General features: G+C 43.8%; 1 protein-coding gene across 1 annotated transcript in view; it reads right to left on the bottom strand.

Moving 5' to 3' along the window:
* The window catches only part of WNK2 (WNK lysine deficient protein kinase 2), a 171,354-nt gene extending 150,008 nt beyond the window's left edge, over nucleotides 1–21,346 (bottom strand). Inside the window, exon 1 of the mRNA XM_044302397.1 lies at nucleotides 20,642–21,346. Coding sequence (XP_044158332.1) covers nucleotides 20,642–21,346 — 705 coding nt within the window. The remainder of the gene's footprint in view (nucleotides 1–20,641) is intronic.
* Between the last annotated feature and the right edge of the window lie 439 nt (nucleotides 21,347–21,785).

Genomic DNA, 21,785 nt, shown 5'->3' with positions numbered 1-21,785 from the left:
ACAGATTTATATTCACTTTTCAGCAGTAGTGTCCCCTTTAGTCACATGTGTTATGTTAAGAGCTTGGTAAACTTACTTATACATTGGATATAGAGATTGTTGGGGATACAAATAATATATATATATATATATTTTATATCAAAGAAGTAGGACTGCACTCCGGAATCGTGGTAAAAACAATAGTGATTTATTCACCCATAATCTGGCAAATCTTGCGACGTTTCGGCTCACAAGAGCCTTCCCCAAGCTAGCTAGATATAGAGAGATAAATTATATACATACATACATACATACATACATACATACATACATCTATATATATACACATACACACACACACACACACATACAAAAACCATGCATAAACTAACGCTCAGCAAAATGCAAATAGGAATTCATGGCACGGACCATATTTTTGGTCCGTGTCAAAACTATTTTTTTTTTGCGGATCTCACGTCGTGGACCCATTCATTTCTGTAGGGCTGCAAAAAAATTCCTGATACTTTTGTGCAGTCTGCATCCATGCAGCTATATGTCTATCCCAAAAAGGTCTGCGAAACAGACAAGAATAGGTATTTTTGCCATAAGGTCAAACAGAAAATGTAGAAATCACATACCCGTTATCTATGGTTTGCAGACCACAAATCATCATGTGGGGTTCCAGGGGCCCCACAAGAGGAAATTATTCTTAGGGTCCAAACTCTATATTAGAGATGAGTTAAAGTGGATTTTGATCCGAATTTCAGGATAAATTCGATTTGCCGCAAATCAGAATTGCCTTGTGTTTTGTGGTAGCAAATCGATTTTACCTGTACTAGTGTTAAAAAAAAAAAATAAACATTAAAAATACCTGATCGATTTGCTCGTGACAGGCCGGCCACCGCCATCTTGCTTGAAGATCTTGGCCGAAATCCAGTGTGTGGTGACGCATGACATCACCACGCCAGCTGGCATGATGACGTCATCTCGGGCTGTGCGAGATTTCATGCCAGACCTTCAAGCAAGATGGCGGCGGCTGGCCCGTCGCGAGCAAATGGATCAAGTATTTTTAAAATTGGACACGGTTATTAATATCAGATGCCGTGATCAGGTATGAACGCGGCATCGGAGGGGTACATTGACAGGGAGCGGTGAAATCGCCGTTTCCTGTCATTGCACCAACTACTTAAAAAGAAATGTGCTTCGTGACCAAGTAATTTGTCAAAGCGGATTTTTGGGTAAAATTCGGCAAACCAGCCAAATCAAACTTTTAAATACTTTGCTCATCACTACTCTAGATCAATAAAGTCTAATAGGTTTTGAATCAAAGAAATAGACCCTAGAGGCAAGCGATTAGTCCTAAAGGCAGCTCCAAATGGGAGTTTCTCCTGCACCTTTGGGGCCCACTATGGTTTCAGAGACTCTGGTGGGCCAGTCCGACCTTGCCTATAGAAGAGAATGGGGGTAATCACCCTTTGTAATTATGACATTAGAACAAATATGGGACTATTTCAAAGGGATGGAAGGTACTAAAACAAAGAAAAGAAATGTGTCAAAGCTAAGCTGATACCACGTCGGAGTCTTCAGATCACGTCCTCCTTTATAACACGGAATAGGATTACTGCAGGACAGTGCTGGAATCCGTCATGTGCTCCTCTCCTACTTCAGAATGCTAGGATTTTATTAAACCAAACAATGATTTTGATCAGATTTTTCATGTCACTGCTTCTCAAGAGGTCTTTTATTTCAGAGACGACCCAAGTAACAAAGTCTGCTCTCAGACAAACACGGTCACAAGGTCTGAGGAACAGACGGGGAGGAGGGGGTGTTGTGCAGATTTACAGGTCTCAAAATTAGCATCACAACTGAAAAGCTGTTAGAGGATTTCCAACATTCCTGATGTAAAGTCTTAAAAAAAAAAAAAAAAAAAAACACACCCCAACAACTGAGGGAAAGGCAAAGTCTAAAAATAGATAAACGCAAAAACACAAATGCAATCGCACTCTGCAACCAGCACTCTGCCCTGCCTTTATGCTGGATGTTGAATAAGGCATTGGTGTACATTTTGGCCAAAGCGTAATAAGCCACTCACCACGTCAAGGTCGCCTTCATGAGTGGTCCCCAACACTAGTTCCTACCTGTTGTGGGCCATGACAGCCACACAAAGTCCAGGGAGCGCAGGTACAGCATGCACGCCAAGCACACTCTGCTTTTAACCCCGTCCGGTGCCATTACAGCTGTACCTACACTCCCTGGACTTTGTGTGGCTGTCATGGCCCACAACAGGTAGGAACTAGTGTTAGGGACCACTCATGAAGGCGACCTTGACGTGGTGAGTGGATTATTACGCTTTGGCCAAAATGTACACCAATGCCTTATTCAACATCCAGCATAGAGGCAGGGCAGAGTGCTGGTTGCAGAGTGCGATTGCATTTGTGTGTTTGCGTTTGTATCTGTATTCCACCATAGCAATCTGCACAGGGTTGTGCGGGCTGAATCCCCCATATTTCTTCTTTGTAGTCTAAAAATACTATGACTGTTCTCATACCTAAATATTATTTAGGTAGAACCCAAAGAAACCATTAACCCCTTCTACCTCGGGCCAGTTTTCACCTTCCTGCCCAGGCCATTTTCTTGCAACTCTGACACGTGTCACTTTATGTGGAAATACGCTTTGGAACACTTACTTATCCAAGCCATTCAGAGTTTGTTTTCTTGTGACACATTGTACTTCACGATAGTCATAAATTTGAGTCAATATAGTTCACATTTATGGAATAAATCTCAAATTTACCAAAAATTTAGAAAAATTTGCAATTTTCAAAATATCCATTTCTCTACTTTTAAAACCGAAAGCGATACCTCAAAATATTCATTACTTAACATTCCCCATATATCTACTTTATGTTGGCATCATTTTGGAAAAGGTCATTATATTTCTTTAGGACGGCTTAGAATTTTAGAAGCAATTCTTTAAAAAAGGTGGGTTTTGGAAATTTTCTTTAAGGACCAGTTCAGGTCTGAAGTCACTTTGTGAGGCTTACATAGTGGAAATCCCCCATAAATGCCCCATTGTAAAATCAGTTGAGGGGTGTAGTTTCTACAAACTTGGTTAACCCTTTAGGTGTTCCACAAGAATTAAAGGAAAATGGAGAGGACATTTCAAAATTTAAACTTTATTTGGCAGATTTTCCATTTGAATCCATTTTTTTCTTTAACACATCAAGGGTTAACAGCCAAACAAAACTCAATATTTATTACCCCGATTCTGCGGTTTATGTAAACACCCCACATGTGGTCGTAAACTGATGTAAGGGCACACGGCAGGGCGCAGACAAAAAGGAGCGACATATGGTTTTTGGAAGGCAGATTTTGCTGAACTGGTTTTTAGATGCCATGTCCCATTTGAAGCCCCCCTGATGCACCCTTACAGTAGAAACTCCCCAAAAGTCACCCCATTTTGGAAACTAGGGGATAAGGTGCCAGTTTTATTAGTACTATTTTGGGGTACATAATTGCTCTATATTATGTTTTTTGTTAGGCAAGGTAACAAAAATGGCTGTTTGGGCACAGTTTTTATTTATCTGACAGGGTAGATCATGTGCTATTTTTTATAGAGCAGGATACAATAATATCATAACTACTTTCACATATACTCTACTTTCTTTGTTATAGTTTTACATAATAAAGCATTTTTGAAAAAATAATAATGTTTGCGTCTCCATTTTCTGAACGCTTTTTTTTCTGCTGATAGTCTTGTGCAGGGGCTTGTTTTATGCAGGAAAAGTTGACATTTTTTATTGGTACCATTTTTGGGTACATGCGATTTTTTTTTATCATTCATTACTACTAGAGATGAGCGAACCTCTGTTTTAAGTTCGGCGTCTAAAGTTCGGGTTTGGATTAGCGGAGAATCCCGATCTGGAACCGGATATGGATTCCGACTTCCGTTGTGGTCCGTGGTAGCGGAATCAATAATGGCCGATTATTGATTCCGCTACCACGGACCACAACGGAAGTCGGAATCCATATCCGGTTCCAGATCGGGATTCTCCGCTAATCCAAACCCGAACTTTAGACGCCGAACTTAAAACAGAAGTTCGCTCATCTCTAATTACTACACTTTATTGGGCAAGGAGACCAAAAATATGGGTTGTTTTGGTACAGTTCTTATTTATACAGCATTCACTTGACAGCTTAGTTCATGTGACATTTTTATAGAGCTGGTTGTTACGGACGCCGTGATACCTAATATGTATACTTTATTTATTTCACTTTAACACAATAGCATTTTAAACATAAAATAAAAATTATTGTTTTAATGTCTCCATGTTTTATTTTTGTGTGTGATTTTCTTATGTAGGGGGTTCATTTTTTGCGGGATGAGGTGACAGTTTTATTGGTACCATTTTGTGGGACATACGCCTTTTTGATTGCTTGGTGTTGCAATTTTGTGATGCAAGTGACAAAAATGGCTTTTGATCGTTTTTTTTCTCTTTATGGTGTTTATCGGACAGGTGGATCATGTGATATACCTAATGTGTGTTTTTCCTTTATTCTATTATTATTATATATTATTATAAAAATCAGAGGAAAGGGGCGTTTTTTTTCTTTTTTTACTTTAAACTTTATTTTTATTAAACACTTTTTTTGCTTTTTACATTTTTTATTTATTTATATTTCTGTCCCACTCTGGGTCTTAAACTTTTGAGGGTCTGATCCCCTCTGCAATGCATTACAATACATCTGTAATGTAATGCATTGCCTGTTAGTGTATTACTCTGTGTAATACACTAACAGGTTACCTAGGAGGCGCAGCCTGGGGCTGGATCTCCTCGGTCCCCGTAAAAGGCAGGTCCCAATGCCGTGCAAGGCATTAGGCAACCTGTGCATGGCATCGGCCTGCCTCGTCACCCATCGGGTCCCCCTCACAGCAGCGCAGGGACCTGATGGGCTCCCTCACCCGCCACATGCACCTTCTATGCAGCGGTCAGCTCTGACCGCGGCATAGAAGGGGTAAATCCGCTGGCATTGGCTTTTACAGCGATGTCAGGGGATACAGCAGGGGCACGGCTATCATGGATTGACAGGCCCCTGTAGTGATCGGGCGTGCACCGATTCAGTGCCCGCCCGATCACCATGATGTAATACTACGTCAAAATGCGGCAAGTCACTTGCCTCCATGACTTACTATTACGTTATATGTTGGGAAGGGGTTAAAAAAAAACAAAGGCATCCCAGGAAGGATATTTTTCGCTAAAACCAGCTGTCATGTCCCATGTCTTCATGATTCAATATCATTAGTGTAATCTTTGCATTGCTGCATAAGTTTGTCCCTCTCGTCTCCCTATACTGTATGCTGCCCTATTCTTGCAGCCCTCCCCTCCTTCTTGCCAGTAGTGTAGCCACAGGTCAATACAGATTGCCATTGTTACATGGAGCCATTGAGTTCTGACACTTATTCAGGATATTGAGTCAGAATACCGGCCCATAATTAAAACCTTTTTTGTATTTACAATTCTTATCAAAAGTCTTATATTCCAGGAATAACGTTAGCATAGTGCAATCTGCTGTTCTATTTGCAGCGGACCGGACCGCAGGGGCAGTATGCGAGTGCACGGTGGACTGATGGGGGTAATAGTCGTACTCTCAGTTTTGCAGCTCCCTGGGCCGGCAGTGCAGTGGAAGACCGCACTAAATACTCCGGGGCACTCTATTGCAGAGGCCACCAGCCAGATGGCAGTTGAGGTGCCCTTAATGGTAATGGGTATGCTTAGGGTGCTTTGGTGTCTGAGTCCCCGTGTTCGTGACGCCAACACTGAGGTGCAATTAGGAGATGATGTAGCAAGTTTCTTAAACTCCCAGTACTTTACTGAAGCTGATCCAAAGGTCATCAATGTACGCGAAAGTCATTTACAGCAAAGCAGCTTTTACAGCGATTCAGATTAGTCGCCAGAAGTTGCATAAGGGGCAGTTTTCTATGACAATCAATCTTTCTCCTGGCTGGAGGGATGTACTATGTCTGCTGTACGGTATAATCATATCCCTCTGTATATGGGATCCAGCCGCTTTCTGGCATAAATGCCAGGTTTTAGCCAGACATTAACAGTTGCATGCAGCAGTTTTTGGCCCGGCTGACAGCTGGCATTTATGCCGGATCAGGCAGCCAGAACATCTTGACAGATATGTGAACGCAGCCTTAGAATAGTTTGGTGCGATTACATACAGACAAGACTTACTGCATCTAGGCCGCCATTTGGCTGACCATTGGACATGGGTCCAGCTGCCAAAACCAAAACACAGTTTTATGGCTAGTGGCCGCTGTGAGCGAACAGACATTTCTCGTACAATGCCTGCAGCGTAGGAAATGTAGTATTACACGGTGACCATTCAAATAAATGGCTCCATGCTGTCGCCTGAGTGGGAGACGGACTTTGCTGCAATAGAGGGTAGTGCACGAGTGGGAAACCCATAAACTCCTTTTTGAGGTCCATATGCCACATGTCAGGATGCAATAGATAATATATTGTAGAAATGGCTCTAGCCATATAGAATGCAAACCCTAATGCTGGTATAATGTAGGGCACACATTCCTTTAAAATCAAATTGTTTTCATTCTTTCTCCAGAAGCCTGAAAGATATAGGAAAGAGACTCCATGTACAGTAGGGTAGTCAGCAAAAATAAATAATCAATCTGCTGGAGAATACATAAGAGTCAATCTACAGTTCTTTCAGACTGATCTGTGCAATGTCTGATGAGCACCATCCAACTGCATCTATGACCTTTGACAAGTACATGGTAATAAAAAGGTATACCATAAGTCTAAATGCGAAATGCAATGATCCAATTTAAAACTCTTCGACTGATTTATTTTCCCAATTTATTTTTACTGACTACAAGTCTCATCCTTATCCTCATCCGTAGCACACGGCTAGAAATAAACCAGATGACAATAGCAGTACAGGCCTCTATTAAAGGGGTTTCCCCACAAAACAAATATTTTACAGTTTTCAAACCAGGCCCTGCATCTGAATACCGGTGTAATTTCATGCAATACATTTTTTTTTAGCCACTAAGTTATTCAATAAAATCTGTACAGCTCCCCCCTGCTGTTTGTTCTTTTTTCTTATTTCTTTGTCCTGCTCACCGAGAAGGTCGCACATGCTCAGTTTCATCCTTCAATGCCTCCTGAGCTGTGATAGGGAGATCATGGACACGCCCCCTGAGCTGCAGCAGAAAATACACTCCCCTTGAGCTGTCAGCTTGATATAAATCTAGCAGAGCAATGAATGGGGAGATCTCTGGACCAATGTGAGGTACAGGGCTGGTTCTAGATTTGATAGAAAGAGATCATCATGTACTGTATGATACAGGGGTGTAGCTATAGGGGGAAGCATGGGAAGTGGCTGCTTAGGGGCCCGAACTCAGAAGGGGCCCACTCAGGATGAGAACTAAAAGATTTTATTGTTAGGGCCCCCTCAACAGTATTGTGCAATGACCATACAGAGAAAATGGACCGAGCGGCTGCCGGGTCTGGTCTGAGAGAACAATCCTGACTAGCCACAGGAGAGGGGGGACCCAATCATTTCTAGTTACACCACTGATATGATTTCCATTTTTTTTTGTTTGTTTTTTTGTTTTTTTTTTAACATTAAACATCGGATAACCCTTTTAACATAGACAAAGCTGAAACCAGGCCTATAGTGGTCACTGAAACTATCTGAGCTTTTAGGGTATGGTGGGCATTGGTTATTTGCTCTTCATTGTTAACAGCCGCACGGTTCATAAGGTTACCACGTGACCAGTAACAATGAAGACTGAAGAAACAAATGTGGTTAGAACTAGTTAACATGATGCATCTGTAACACTCCAGAGTGGTGTTACCACTACTGCACCCTGCTACCATCTCTAATGGGCTAATATAATGTCATCCTATGCACTGTATGTCTTTCCAGGTCCTCCACAATGTGCATTTATAATCTTGTTCTTTAACTGTTTAATACATGTAATGTGCCAGGTTCACCAGCAGGTGGCAGCTTAAATGGCAGAGCTATTCTTAGGTAGAATGGAACTCTCCATTCCATTCTAACCCCCCTCTGGAGAGAAGTGGGCAGGTCCTGTTTGCTACTAGAAGGAGGTGGGGCAGTTCTGGTTGAGACTCCATGTTGGAGCTGCCAGGATCCTAACCTACTTTTTGGCTGAACATAAGTCCAACTAGAAGAGTGAAGTGCGGCATAAAGAGGAAATAAATACACCAAGTTAGCTTGTCAGTACAGTACAGAGTGAGAAAAATATAGCACAGTTGAGTTTGCCTGCCAGTTTATGCTAAAGCCTGCTGGAACCAAGACAAAGCCTGAAACTGTTTGGAGAAACGTTTATTCAAGTAAAGCTGCCATTGAATTTCATCTCAAGGTCTGGACTCAAGTTATTTCTTCCAATGCCTCAATTATTCCCCCCATTTATTGCTTCGGAGCCAAAGCCTGGGCACACAGAAGGACATTTTAGGCCGCACTATACCACTCGGCATTCCTACACCTGGGACGCGTGTCATACATCTATTAAGGGCCCTAGGGGGGAGGCGCCCGTTTCACATCTGTGTCTGACAGCCACAGGCAGCTATACCTTTAAAGGGATTCAGCCCGATTTTCGATACTGAGCTTTTCGTATCATCATATTAGTCTCCATTATCTAATTAAAAATATACTAGTTTTACCCCCACCTGTCATTTAATTTTTGTATATGGTAATAACCTTCTTAACATGCCCAAGGGGCTGTCCTTCCGGCCGTTTGTGCCCAGCCGCACCCCTGATCTCTAAGCCCAGCGTCCCCCGCTGTTAATTTATTCACTCCTCTCCGTCACGTTAAGAAGGTAATTACCATATACATAAAACCTATTTTTTATTAAAAATAAAATAACAGGTGGGGGGGGGGGGGTAAAACTAGTATATTTTTAATTAGACAATGGAGACTAATATGATGATACAAAAAGCTCAATATCGAAAATCGGGCTGAATCCCTTTAAGATCCTTTTACATGGACCAGTAACCAAACAGATTATCAGGGATGACGGTTTGTATAAACGCTTGGTACCAATAATTGGTCTGCGTAAAAAGGTGCTGGTGATCATCCAGTGAAGGTGCAAATGCTCATTCTTTTGCCACTTAAAATCATACACTCTGTGCAGCAGATTGTGCTGCGTAAACAGCGATCTGCTGCCTGAACAATGAGTTTCTGTTTGCTCATTTGTTGGATGCATCATCAACAATTCTCATTTGTTAGCGGCACGTCACCCTGTGCAAACAAAGATATGCTGCCAGCAAACAATGGTACTGCATGCATGGGGATGAACGATCATAGCAACAATCATTCATCCCCATAGATTAGAGATGATCGATGCATGTAAATGCAGCCGACGAGTAGGCAAGGACTGGGAATGAAGTTCTATCGGCCCACGTGTAAATGGAAGGCAGAGTGTCCTGCCCAAATTATAGCACTCTACTTTGTCTAAATAAGTGTCATACAGTAAATGATCGCACCACACAGTCATAAATACAACCATGTCCAAAAACAATGTGCAATATAAAAGGAAAAATAAAAATTATATAATATATTTTCCATCCCTGCTGCGGCTCTGGGCGTTTTACACCGATAGTGAATTGGCCAGCTGGGCATTGGAGTGAGGAGGAATCCTTGATCATTACCACGTACTTGGCCAATCACTATCCTTAGGCAGCCCAGGGAGATATGTGGCACCGTGCCAGCTTAAAAATGAGTTCTTCAATATTCATAGCATATCTGTGGGATATGTCCTTTAAAGAGTTAATATACGTTTAATAGATCTCTAAATCCCCAAGCATGCCTACACAGAAACCCCAGGAATGGAACAGAGAACAATCCACATTATTTGCTAAGGCTCTGGGTTTTAATTTTGTAGCATGTGTATTAAAAAAATAAATTAAAAATAAATTATAATAAAAATAATAGTGCATGTCCGAGACAAAAAAAACAGGGAGGCCAATTATATAGCGCACTGAGCAGAATCCTAAAGCAATAAAACGATCCAATGAATAGTAGAGCTGCTACAGCTAAAAGTCATGAAGAATAAAAATCATGTAAACCAGAAGGCACTTCACGAGGTAAAACGCCCACATAGAACTCCTACAAATCAGCAAATACCCCAAGAAAACGGACGAGAGATGGAACTATCTTAGCTGCGTTTGTTGTTAAAGGCTATGGACACCTTTAGGGGTATTATTTTTTATCATTTTATGTAATTTGGTTGTATATTCAAAACTTTTTAGAAGATTGTCTTCTGAAGGACGTTACAGGCTGCTTAGTCTCGTTTAGTGTGAAGCCCATCAGACCAACTCTTTGGTGGTTTGGTCTGTAGCTCTGCTCTCCTGAACGTAAAATCTAAAAGTGGGCATCGTCATAACAAAATAAAGTTACATAAAAAAAAAAATATATTACCTTTATGTATATTTAGAGCAGAGAGGTGCTGCAGACCTAACCGTCAGAGCTCATCTGATGGATTTCACACTGAATGAGACCAAGCGGCCTGTAAAGTATGAGCATACATGCAAGGTGAATAAGAGAAAAAGTTGGATTTTATTTAAAAAGTTACCTTTTCTCTTATTCACCTTGCATGTATGCTCATACTTTACAGGCCGCTTGGTCTCATTCAGTGTGAAATCCATCAGATGAGCTCTGACGGTTAGGTCTGCAGCACCTCTCTGCGCTAAATATACATAAAAGGTGACTTTCAAAAATAAAATCCAATAATTACTGTGAAGGCGCCACCAAGGTTGGCACAACTACCGTGGCCGTTCCCATCTGGTATTTGTGGAAGGCACATTGAATGGCCTTCAGTACATCCAGGACATCATGGAATATGGGTCACCAGCAGCTCCTCTGGCCACCTCAATTGACAGATTAGCCCCCCATTGAGGATGTCTGGGACTGAATGGGGTGACATATCTCCCATGCACAGCAGCCAACAACCACCTTGGCTGAACTATAGGTCCAAGTTGAAAAAGTTTGGACAGACATACCACAGAAGGAGAGCCAGCATCTGTATGACCGCTTGTATCACAGCAAGGGGAGATGCCATCCAGTATTAGTGACCCTCCCGCAATATACACCCTGCTGCAGAACCCAACAGAAAGGGTGCGCCACCTTGGTAGTGTGATCATTGACCCAGGGCCGGTGCAAGGATTTTTGCCAGCCCTAGGCAAAGATCCATTTTGCCACCCCCTCATGTCACTCACTAACTGACACGCACTCAGACACTCACTGAATGACGTACACAGAATCTCCCTGACAGACATACTCACTGACAGACACACATACACTCACTGACAGACATACACCTACCCACTGAAACACACACACACGGAAACTCACTGACAGACACTCACTCACTGGCAGACAAACACACACATATACTCACTGACAAACACACAGACACTTACTGACAGACAGACATCCACACTCACTGACACACAGACACTCAATGACAGACACACATACATTTACTGACAGAAAGACAGACATACACTCACTCACTTAAATACACCAGAAGACACTCACTCAGTCAAACACTTAAACACTCACCTCCCTGGGGTCCAGCTCCTCAGTCCTCCAGCGCACCGTTTAGTATGCCGGGGCTGGAATGACGTCATATTCCGGCATTACAGAGGGCGCGCGAGGGAGGAGTGGGGAGCTGCTAGAACAGCCTCCCTTGCCGCCCGCCTCCTCTCCTCCGGTAATTTACTGGCAGAGCAGGCACCTGGCATAAGGGTAAGCAGATGCCTGCTCTGCCATATTTAAGAAGGACCTCCACCTCCTGACCCCCCTGTAGCGGCGTGGGGGCGGCTCAAGAGCCGTTCGCCCAGTGCTGAAGCCCCAGTCAGGGGGAGCCCACCAGGGCGCCCCCAGCAGGCCGGCGCCCTAGGCAAACGCCTAGTTTGCCTATATGGTTGCACCGGCCCTGCATTGACCAACCACTACTAACAGTTTATACCTTGTCAATCTCCGCTCAATGGCATTAACCCCTTGACGAGATTCACCATGCATGTCCTATTTAAACGCTGTGTACAAGGCTACAGCTAGTCATGATCTTCTGAACATCGTGTGAGTGACCCAGCTCCTTTGGCAATGAAATAAGGCTGCCATTTTGGTTTCTTGCTTGCTGGCAGTCACCATTATGACCTACTGTAGGTAAAATATAGAAATGTACGTGTCCATGAATAATGAATGACCATATAGCTTGATGCATTAACATGCAGTTGTTGGATCAGAGCGATAGACATGACACTGCAGAGACGTAGCACAGTGGATATGTTCCTGAAGAGATGTGGTCGGGCAGTCTATGCTGTAAGACCACAGGTTCGTTAACTAGTCTCTGTTCGCCATGAACTTCTTCAGAACCATAAGAGACATCTTATTAGGAAGCATCGGGGCTGTAAATATAATGAGTACCGCCAATGGCAGCAGACCACGGGATCTCTATGGGGCCTACGAGGTTGGGGGGCCCGGCAGGGCCGAATGGCCCCACCCTCTCACATTCTAGTCTTACAAGCCGGTTTAACAGCAACAGAGGAAGGGAGCATCAGTGGCGTACTAAGGAGTGTGGGGGCAGTCCGCCCCGGGTGCCGGCTCTCAGGGGGTGCCAGAAGCTGTATTGATGGGAGCGCTCATTGCTGGAGCGCAGGGAGCTGCGGTCCTGTCACTCACCACTCAGCTCCTCTCCTCCTTCAGGCTGGTGGCGCACAGAATGGTGAACTAGGAAGACTTTTCCCTGCCCCACAATTCAGCCTGCAGGCACAAATCGCGCTGCCAGCATGTGTGGGTGGGGCCTGCAGCCCAGAAATCTGCATAAGCTCCGCCCCACACAGTGCTGCAGAGCGATCTGTGCCTGCAGGGAAGAGAGGTATGTGAGCTTCAGGAACGGGACAAGGCGGGTAGTTACTGTAGGTTTTTGTTTTGTTTTTTAATACAGAGTGGGCAGAGAGGGATTTATTACTATGGAGGAGGTACAGAAGGTATTACTAATGTGAAGGGGGCACAGTGGCATTATTACTGTGAAGGGGGACAGTGGGCATTATTAGCACAGTGGGCACAATGGGGATTATTACTATGAAGGGGGCACAATGAGGATTATCACTGTGAAGGGGGCACAGAGAGGGCATAACTACTGTGAGGGCCACATCTGTACAAAACTACTGTGAAGGTTGTACAATTAAGGCAATACTACTGTAAGGGGGTCAAATTTTTTAAAATTATTGGGGGGGGGGGGAGCAGCCAGAGAAAGGAACCACCCTGGCTGCCAAACACCCTAGGCACGGGGAGCATCATCCTATCTGAACACTGGCGCTGCAGGCGCATGCTTGCTGGTTGCCAGCGCCACTGCAGGGATGTGAAGCAGGTTTCAAGAGAAGTTTCTATATTGCCCTCCCAGTGTCCGTCTCTGTGACCACCATGCTGACGAACTCAGTGAGTAGCAAAGGCTAGAGGTCTACTGCAGCAATCTTGACCACATTGTGTGTGACCGACTGTTAGGCCTCTTGCACACGACTGCATTTTCATTCAGTTTCTTCTTTTTGTGGACTGTATACGTAACCATTCATTTCAAAGGGTCCGCAAAAATAAATAAATAAATTCAGTACTGTTCTATTAGGGGCCAGCTGTTCCGTTCCGGAGAATACGGAATGCACACTCATGTCATCCATATTTTTTGTGGACCGCAAAATACATATGGTCGTGTGCAAGATGCCTTAGTGTAATAGTCATTCACACACACTGTGCTGCAATGCCTTAGGGGAGGGAGCTGTGAATCATTGGCGTGTGTGAAATATATATATATTACACATACATACACTAGTACAATAATTGTACTTCTATTTGGGTGGGGGGCCCAGTTCTGAGATTCGCTATGGGGCCCCTTGATTTCTATGTACGCCGCTGAAGAGCGGTCCCATCAAATAATCAAAGGCCATATGGAAATCCCTCAAGACCTCTCATGCTGGTCACTGATACTGAGCACCCTCCCCACTCAGCTGTACTCAACGGATATATCATAGGTCATAGAGCATTCTGTATAGATATACATGTACCAGCACTTTCATACCCGGCCGGCTATATAAATGATAGGCTCAGATTTGTAGCAGAACGCAGCAAGTCATTTTCCACTTAGCGGCCTATTGTAAACTCAGCAGTTCTCCCTATTATGTGCGCATGCACAGGAGTCCCCTTCACAATTTCCCTGGCTGGTTTGCGGGCGCACACAAAAGGGAATAGAGATTTATATGGACATAGAAATTAGGCCTCAGGCACACGAGCGCATGTTTTTTGCGGTCAGCAAACAGTTAATAAAGGGGGATTTATTAAAACCCCATTCATTAACATTTTACAGTACTTTGTTACTAAGGCCTCTTTCACACGAGCAACAATGATTAGGTCCGGATGCGTTCAGTGAAACTCGCACCATTTCACAAGCAAGTTCAGTCACTTGTCTGCAATTGCGTTCAGTGTTTGTTTTTTCCCCGCGGGTGCAATCAGAATTTAAGCGTTTAACAAGCGTGAAAAAAATAAATAAATAAATAAATATGAAGGTTTACAAACATCTCCTAGCAACCATCAGTGATAAATGCATTGCACCTGGATGCAACGCGTTCACTGAAGCCCCTTTCACTTCTATGGGGCCAGGGCTGCCTGAAAAACCGCAGAATATAGAACATGCTGCGATTCTCACGCAACACAGAACTGATGTGTTCACTTCACGCATTGCACCCACATGGAAAACTCGCTCGTGTGAAAGAGGCCTAAACGTCGGTGTGGATTCCTCAAAAAAAATATAAAAAAAAATGCAATGTGTGAATCCACTCATATCTATAATACGGCTGAGTGTCTAGATGAGGTGCTGGCCTTACATCAAGTGGTATCAGAGGCAGAGCTTGGTACGAGCCGATTTGCATCCCTTCTTGTCTGGTGCTACAAATACAACGGGTGCCTCCTCCTAGGGCCCTTCATGTAATGCGACCCAGGAATCGGAATGCCGAGTGGTATAGTGCGGCCTAAAATGTCCCTTTGTGTGTCACGGTGCTCCTACCTGTATACGGCTGGAACCCAGGCTTTGGCGCCAAAGCAATAAATAGGGGGAATAATTGAGGAATTTGCAAGAAAAATTTAGTCCAGACCTTGAGATGAAGTTGAACAGCAGCTTTACTGCTAAATGGTCATCAGAAACAGTCTTAAAACTTTATCTTGGTCCCAGCAGGCTTTAGCATTAAAACTGGCAGGCAAACTCGTCTCTGCTATATCCATTTCTCTCTAGCCCTGCTGTACCGACATGCTGACTGTATAACTTTGCTTCTTCTGTCTGCTGCACTTCTTTCTTTGTAGTCTAACTCTTAATTTTTGCCAGGAAACTATGCTCCTGGCTTCTGAGGCTTCAACCTTTGGCCTCCATGGCCAGCAGAGACGTGCCCTACACACATTCCCCAAGCAGGGGGAAAGCTATAACTAATTAGAAACTGCGACCCACCCTTCCTGCAGGAAGTAGGACTCACCCATTTCTCTCGGGGGTGGGGGTGTTAGAATGGAGCATTCCATTCTAACTGGAGCTCTGCCAAATTTTCTGCCACCTGCACATTACATGTAAACAAAATAGTTGCATAAATTAGAAATGCACAGTGTGGGGAACCTGGAATAAATACACAAGATGACATGAGGTTAGCCCAATAAAGACAGTAGCAAGGTGCAGAAGTGGTAACAGCACTCTGGGGTGTTACATAAACTCTATTTGGGGTGGGGGGTATTCTGGTTATAACAAGTTATCTCCATTGCCTAACATTGGGGATAACTATCAGATTGATGGGGATCCTACCACTGGGACACCCACCGATCACTAGAACGTGGGCCCCATGCCCTGTGGAGCCACCCTAAAATGGACGGAGCAGCTGGTCAGAAAGGCACGCTGCTTCTCCATTCATTTCTATGGGAGCACCGGAGACAGGCAAGTACAGAGCACATTTCCAACCAGCTGCTCCGTCCATTTTTTTTTGGGGGGGGGGGGGGGGCAGACATGGTACAGGGTCTTCATGATTGGTGGAGATCCCACTGGTAGGACCCCCCACCAATCTGATAGTTATCCTGTATATAGGGGATAACGTAATATAACTAGAATATCCCTTCAAGTGCCACCGGACTGGATCCTGTAATATCTAGCAGAAAGAATATTTTACACATACAGGAACTAAACAGATATCATCCAGCCCTATTAAAAGAGATTTCCTAGAATTAACACCCCCCCCCCCCCCAACTTAAACAGCCTCTCTCAGCATGATCAATCTTATAAACCAGGCACGCTGACTGGTAGGGCTCATCATGCGGAGTAACAGGATATCTTTCTTTTGTCTGTATGTTAAACAGCTGCAGAGATATCTGCTTTTAAATAAGAAGATCTGAGCACCAGGGGGCTGGACTGCGTTCTTGGAGCACCGCTTTGGTAACGTCCCTGCACACTTCCCCCTCCCCTTGATTGGGAGGTCTAGACATCCGCATGGTGAGAGCAGAACTACAGATGTAATCATGCTTCTCATATTGGTGACACTATTCTGACTTCGGCTACTTTCACACTTGTGGCAGAGTGATCCGGCAAAACGTATGCAAACTGATGGCATTTGTAAGAATGATCAGGATCCTGATTAGTCTTAAAAATGCCTGATCAGTCAGAAAAATGCATTGAAATGCCGGATCAGTCTTTCCGGTGTCATCCGGAAAAAACGGATCCGTCATTTTTTTCGGTCTGAGCATGGACGGATCCGGATGCCGTATCCAGCACTAATACATTCCTATGGAAAAAAAATAAATGCCGGCATTCAGGCAAGTCTTCCGTTTTGTTTTTTTTGTCTGGAGATAAAACCATAGCATACTGCGGTTTTATCTTTTGCCTGATCAGTCAAAAAGACTGAACTGAAGGCATCCTGAACGGAATGCTCTCTATTCAGAATGCATAGGGATTAAACTGATCAGTTATTTTCTGGTATTGAGCCCCTAGGACGGAACTCTATGCCGGAAAAGAAAAAACGCTTCTGTGAAAGTACCCTTCACACTAAGAAACAGATCTTCAACTAAATGTTATGTGTAAGTATCCGAAAAGTTGTAAAAAAAATAAATAAATAAAAATTCATCCTACAGCTGCATCATACCCTACTGACAGGCTAACAAATATAGCATTACTTGCATCAGGCTGTTTTCCCATACTGATTTTATTAATTTCTATCAACTTTTATTATGGGTTAAATGTGGGGAAAAATAAATAAATGAAGAAAATATTTACAAGTCTGTCTATATATGGAAGGCAGAACACTTACCTTCAGGCTATAGCCCTACCATGTTGAGGTTTGATTATGCTGACAGATTCTTAAAAGGACAATTTTCATCTATTTTCTTGTTTTTAGTTTCACGCTCTCCGGCAGTCTCGTAGGGTATACATGGTTGGCCAGAGCACATGCTCAAACTGACGCTCGATTGAGACAGGGGAACAAGGAACCCCGTCCTCTGGATTGGTGGGGATCCCAGTGTTCAGACCCCCATAAGTCAGTTATCCCCATCTTATGGATGGGGGGGGGGGGGTCACTTTAACCCCCTAAAAATACTATTTTGGTATTAAAGGCCATAGGAATTCTCACTTTTTTTGCATTTTTATGATTTTTCATTTTTTCAATTGCCATAGCTGTGACCACTCGTTTTGTTTTCTTGGAAAGAACTGTACATTTTTTGTGACACCATTTTGCAGTACATAAAACTTAAGGATTACATTTTTGGGGGTTAGTAAGTAGAGATGAGCAAAGTTGACAAAACGTCAATTCAGCTGTTTCACCGAATTTCACAAAGAAATTACCTTTGTGATTTATTACCTTGCCACAAAGCCCATTTCTTCATAAGTAGTGGACGCAATGACGGAGAATGGGAGAATGGGGGGGGGGGGGATTTTTATTTTGGGGGGGGGGGCTACTTTTGCACAATAGCAGCATCTCAGAATAAGTAATTTTTGTTGCTACCATTTTGGGGTACATGGCACTTTTTTTTTTTTAAAGTGGGTAGTTAAAACAACATGTTATCCTTATCATATGGGCTGTGTTGAACCTGTACCATATAATGTGTGCCTGTCTCATTTATTAATTTTTTTATGCTTTTTAAAAAAAAAATTTAACCACTTTTTATGGAAAAATGGTTGACTTTTTTTTTAGTAAACTTTCTTAACCTTGGATTAAGAATTTTAGGACTACTAGGGGACGTCACAATACCATTGATCGCTTTTTACAATGCATTCGTATGCGAATGCATTGTAGCACAGGTTAATATGCAGGCAGTCATAGCAGGAATGGGACCTTTGTTAGGCTTCGTTCATATACCCATTCAGCCCTTCAGTTCTTCTGCTCCGTTTAGGAGCAGGAGAGTGGAAAGGACGGAGAAGGCACATAACTGAGCCGAGCCTAAGGACCCCATAGACTATAACGGGGTCCTTTATGTTTCCGCTCAGAAGATGATTTTGAAGCGGAGACAAAAGTCCTGCATGCACAACTTTGGTCTCCGCTTCAAAATCATCTTCTGAGCGGAAACATAAAAGGACCCCGTTATAGTCTATGGGGTCCTTAGGCTCCGCTCAGTTATGTGCCTTCTCCGTCCTTTCCGTTCTCCTAAACGGAGCAGAAGAACGGAAAGGCTGAACGGTGATGTGAATGAAGCCTTAGGCTGCTCCTGACTGCCATGGAAAACCATCTGCATCCTGCAGGAATGATGGGGATAGAGGGCGTCCTCTCCTAACTGCCTAGATCAGGGATCAGCAACCTCCGGCACTCCAGCTGTTCTAAAACTACAACTCCCCGAATCCTCCTTTCACTTCTTTGGGAGTTACAAGAACAGCTGAGTAAGTTTGCATGCTGGGAGTTGTAGTGTCACAGCAGCTGGAGTGCCGAAGGTTGCTGATCCCTGGCCTAGATGCTACAGTCACTATTGACTGCAGCTAGTAGGGCAGGGGTCAGCAACAGCCAGCACTCCAGCTGCGGTGAAACTACAACTGCCGGCATGCTCCATTCCCTTCACTTATGCGAGTTCTGAGAACAGCCAAGCCAGTATGCATGCTGGGAGTCATACTTTCAGCACAGCTGAGTGCTGGAGGTTGCTGATCCCTGATCAATGGGGTTAACCAGCCAGGACCAGAGTCATCTCTGATCCCGGCCGTTACAGCAGAAGCCAGCTTCAGTCTGTGCCAGGCTCCAGCCGTGTTTGTGAAGCCTGATATCAGCTCAGTTTGTAGCAGCCGGGCAGATATCAATGTCACATTTTTTATTACATCAGAATAGCTATTTACTGAAAGGACGAAAAAAATTAAGTCCATTATTGCTCAGACCTACATTTCAGATGTCATCGAGCATCCAACACGACATTCGAAAGGTGAATGGATCCATATTTACAGTAATTCTCTGGAAACCTCAGCATGATGAAACATTCGTAAATCTCATTCTATGCATTACAAAGCACTCGCTGTATAGACCTAGTCTGTTCCCTTGAAGTGATCATCCATGAGAGCAGATCTCTCACATGTAGGTCTATAGGCTCCGCTTTTTTCCCCATGCGACTGAGCCGAAACACTTGGGGTACGTCCACACAGAACGTATTCCACTGCAGAAAAACCTGCAATCAAAATCCCTGTGGTTACATGCAGAGTTGCCGTGGCGGAAAACCACTATTAAATTTGCGCGGCATGTCAATTTCAACACAGATTTTTACAAATTTTAATTTTACGGATTTGTAAAATGCTGCAGATTTTCCGCCTGCAATTCCGAGGCGGAAAATCCACATCATATATAGGTGAATGCACATTGGGGGTTGCACAATTCTGGTCAAAAAGCAACAGAAACCTGAAGGAACAAATCCTAAAGGCAATGGGAACAGAGCCCACTCCAGGTGGAGGGAAGATACATTTATTTTTTAATCGAGATGTAATATTTACAAGATTTTTAAACTATGTATCGTTTGTATGGTAGAAAAACAATGCATCTAACCCTTACAATGCATAAAGCACAACTAGTGCAGTAAAATCTATAGGGCTCTCCTATCAGTTCTTCAAAATCATCTGCAGTCACAAAAAAAAGGTGAAATCCCAAGTTTAGCCCCCAATTCAGTGACATCTGGAGCACCTCCCCAGCTCCGTGGTTTCGAGAGCACATGACGTACGTGAGGAGCTCAGTCTCTGGACTAGCAGTGCAGATCATTATTACATAACCATGAAGACCTCTAGGGCAGCACGTCATGTGTGCCATTATATATGAAGTTCATTTCTTGGGAATTGCTGAGACATGATCAGATTTATCAGATGACCAAGGCACAACATCCTCCAACGCAAGGAGGAATCAATACAGAAGCCATCGGTTATGATGCAAGACTGGTGCAAACACACTTCTTCAGAATGAGCAATTAGATAACCTATAGGTGATATGTCCTGCACTCAACGCGTGGGATCGCCATATCTAAAGTCACACGCATTTCGCTAACTCTGGACCATTTATGAACCATTATACAGAGATTCTCCATGACCTCTAAACATATCAATTCTCATATACAGTAGGCGACAAAAATAAACCATAGTCTTACCTGGAGTTCACACCATGCCACCTCCACCCAAGTTTCTGTATCCAGACCTTTATAAACAGTCTTAAAGGATCCTCTTCCAATTTCTATGTCAAACTTTAAAAACCTGCCATCAGGGGAGGTAGAAACAGCTTTTATGTCTGCCTCCTCTTCATCATTCTCCTCTTCTTTTTTGGACTTTGGTACCTCTTTAGAAGTGTCAGGTTCATCTTTTTTCTCTTTTTCAACTTGATCTGGAGGTTCTTCCGCTTTGCTTTCCCTAGAGGTCTCGAACTTGGGTTCAGGGGCCTCTTTGGTCAAAGCCCGGTCGCTGGTCCCATGTGCTCTCTTGGCAATGGCTCTCCTGGCTCTAGAGATAGGGATGACCTTGTTGTGGTGAGGAGATTCACCCAAGTCTAGAACCGGAGGTTCTTCCTGATCAGACTCTACCACAGTCCTTCTTAAGAACCTCAGCTTGACCTTTTTAAAGTCTTTAGCAGCTGGCACAAGCTGGGTTGCTGTCCCCGAGTTGAGCATTGCAGTGTCCAGGATATCCACACCAGTGTTCATCCCATGAATATTCATCGGTCTCCCCGCAGAGTCATTGGATTCTGCAAGACACCCTTTTCTCAGAACTGGATCCTTTTTGCAATGAAGCCCACTATCCATTAGATTTGTGGCTGCAGTCTGAGAGCCCTGTGTCCCAAGTCTGGTGGATTCATGGTACATGTCAGTTTAAGATGAAGAAAAAAAAAAGAAGGAACAACTCAACAGATTTCCCTGCAGGAGGCTGTGACGCAGACAGATGCGGATGCAGCAGCCCTTTCTAAAGCTCCCATGAAAAGGTTATAAAAAGTCTGCCCACCCCAGATCACTGCAGATCCTTTGTCAGCACCGTACGCCCGGATCTTGTCAGAAAACCACAGGAGCCTGCAGGAACGAGACAAATCATTAGATACATACACACAGCATGGAACCACTCCACCCCCTATCTGCACTCAGGAGCTGTCCAGCACCACCTCCCATCTAAGGGGGTCATTAAAGACACGTGGGAGAAGAGGGCTACCTCCTGACATCTCAAGATGATGCGAGGAACAACGCAAGAGGTGACCACAAGGAGATGTGGTCATAGGGATCGTACAAAGGGTCAGAAGAAGGAGCATCATGG

The sequence above is a fragment of the Bufo gargarizans genome, chromosome 7 (assembly GCF_014858855.1).
Source record: "Bufo gargarizans isolate SCDJY-AF-19 chromosome 7, ASM1485885v1, whole genome shotgun sequence".
Taxonomy (NCBI): domain Eukaryota; kingdom Metazoa; phylum Chordata; class Amphibia; order Anura; family Bufonidae; genus Bufo; species Bufo gargarizans.
Note: the sequence above shows the minus strand (reverse complement) of the source record. Positions and strands in the feature narration are given on the sequence as shown.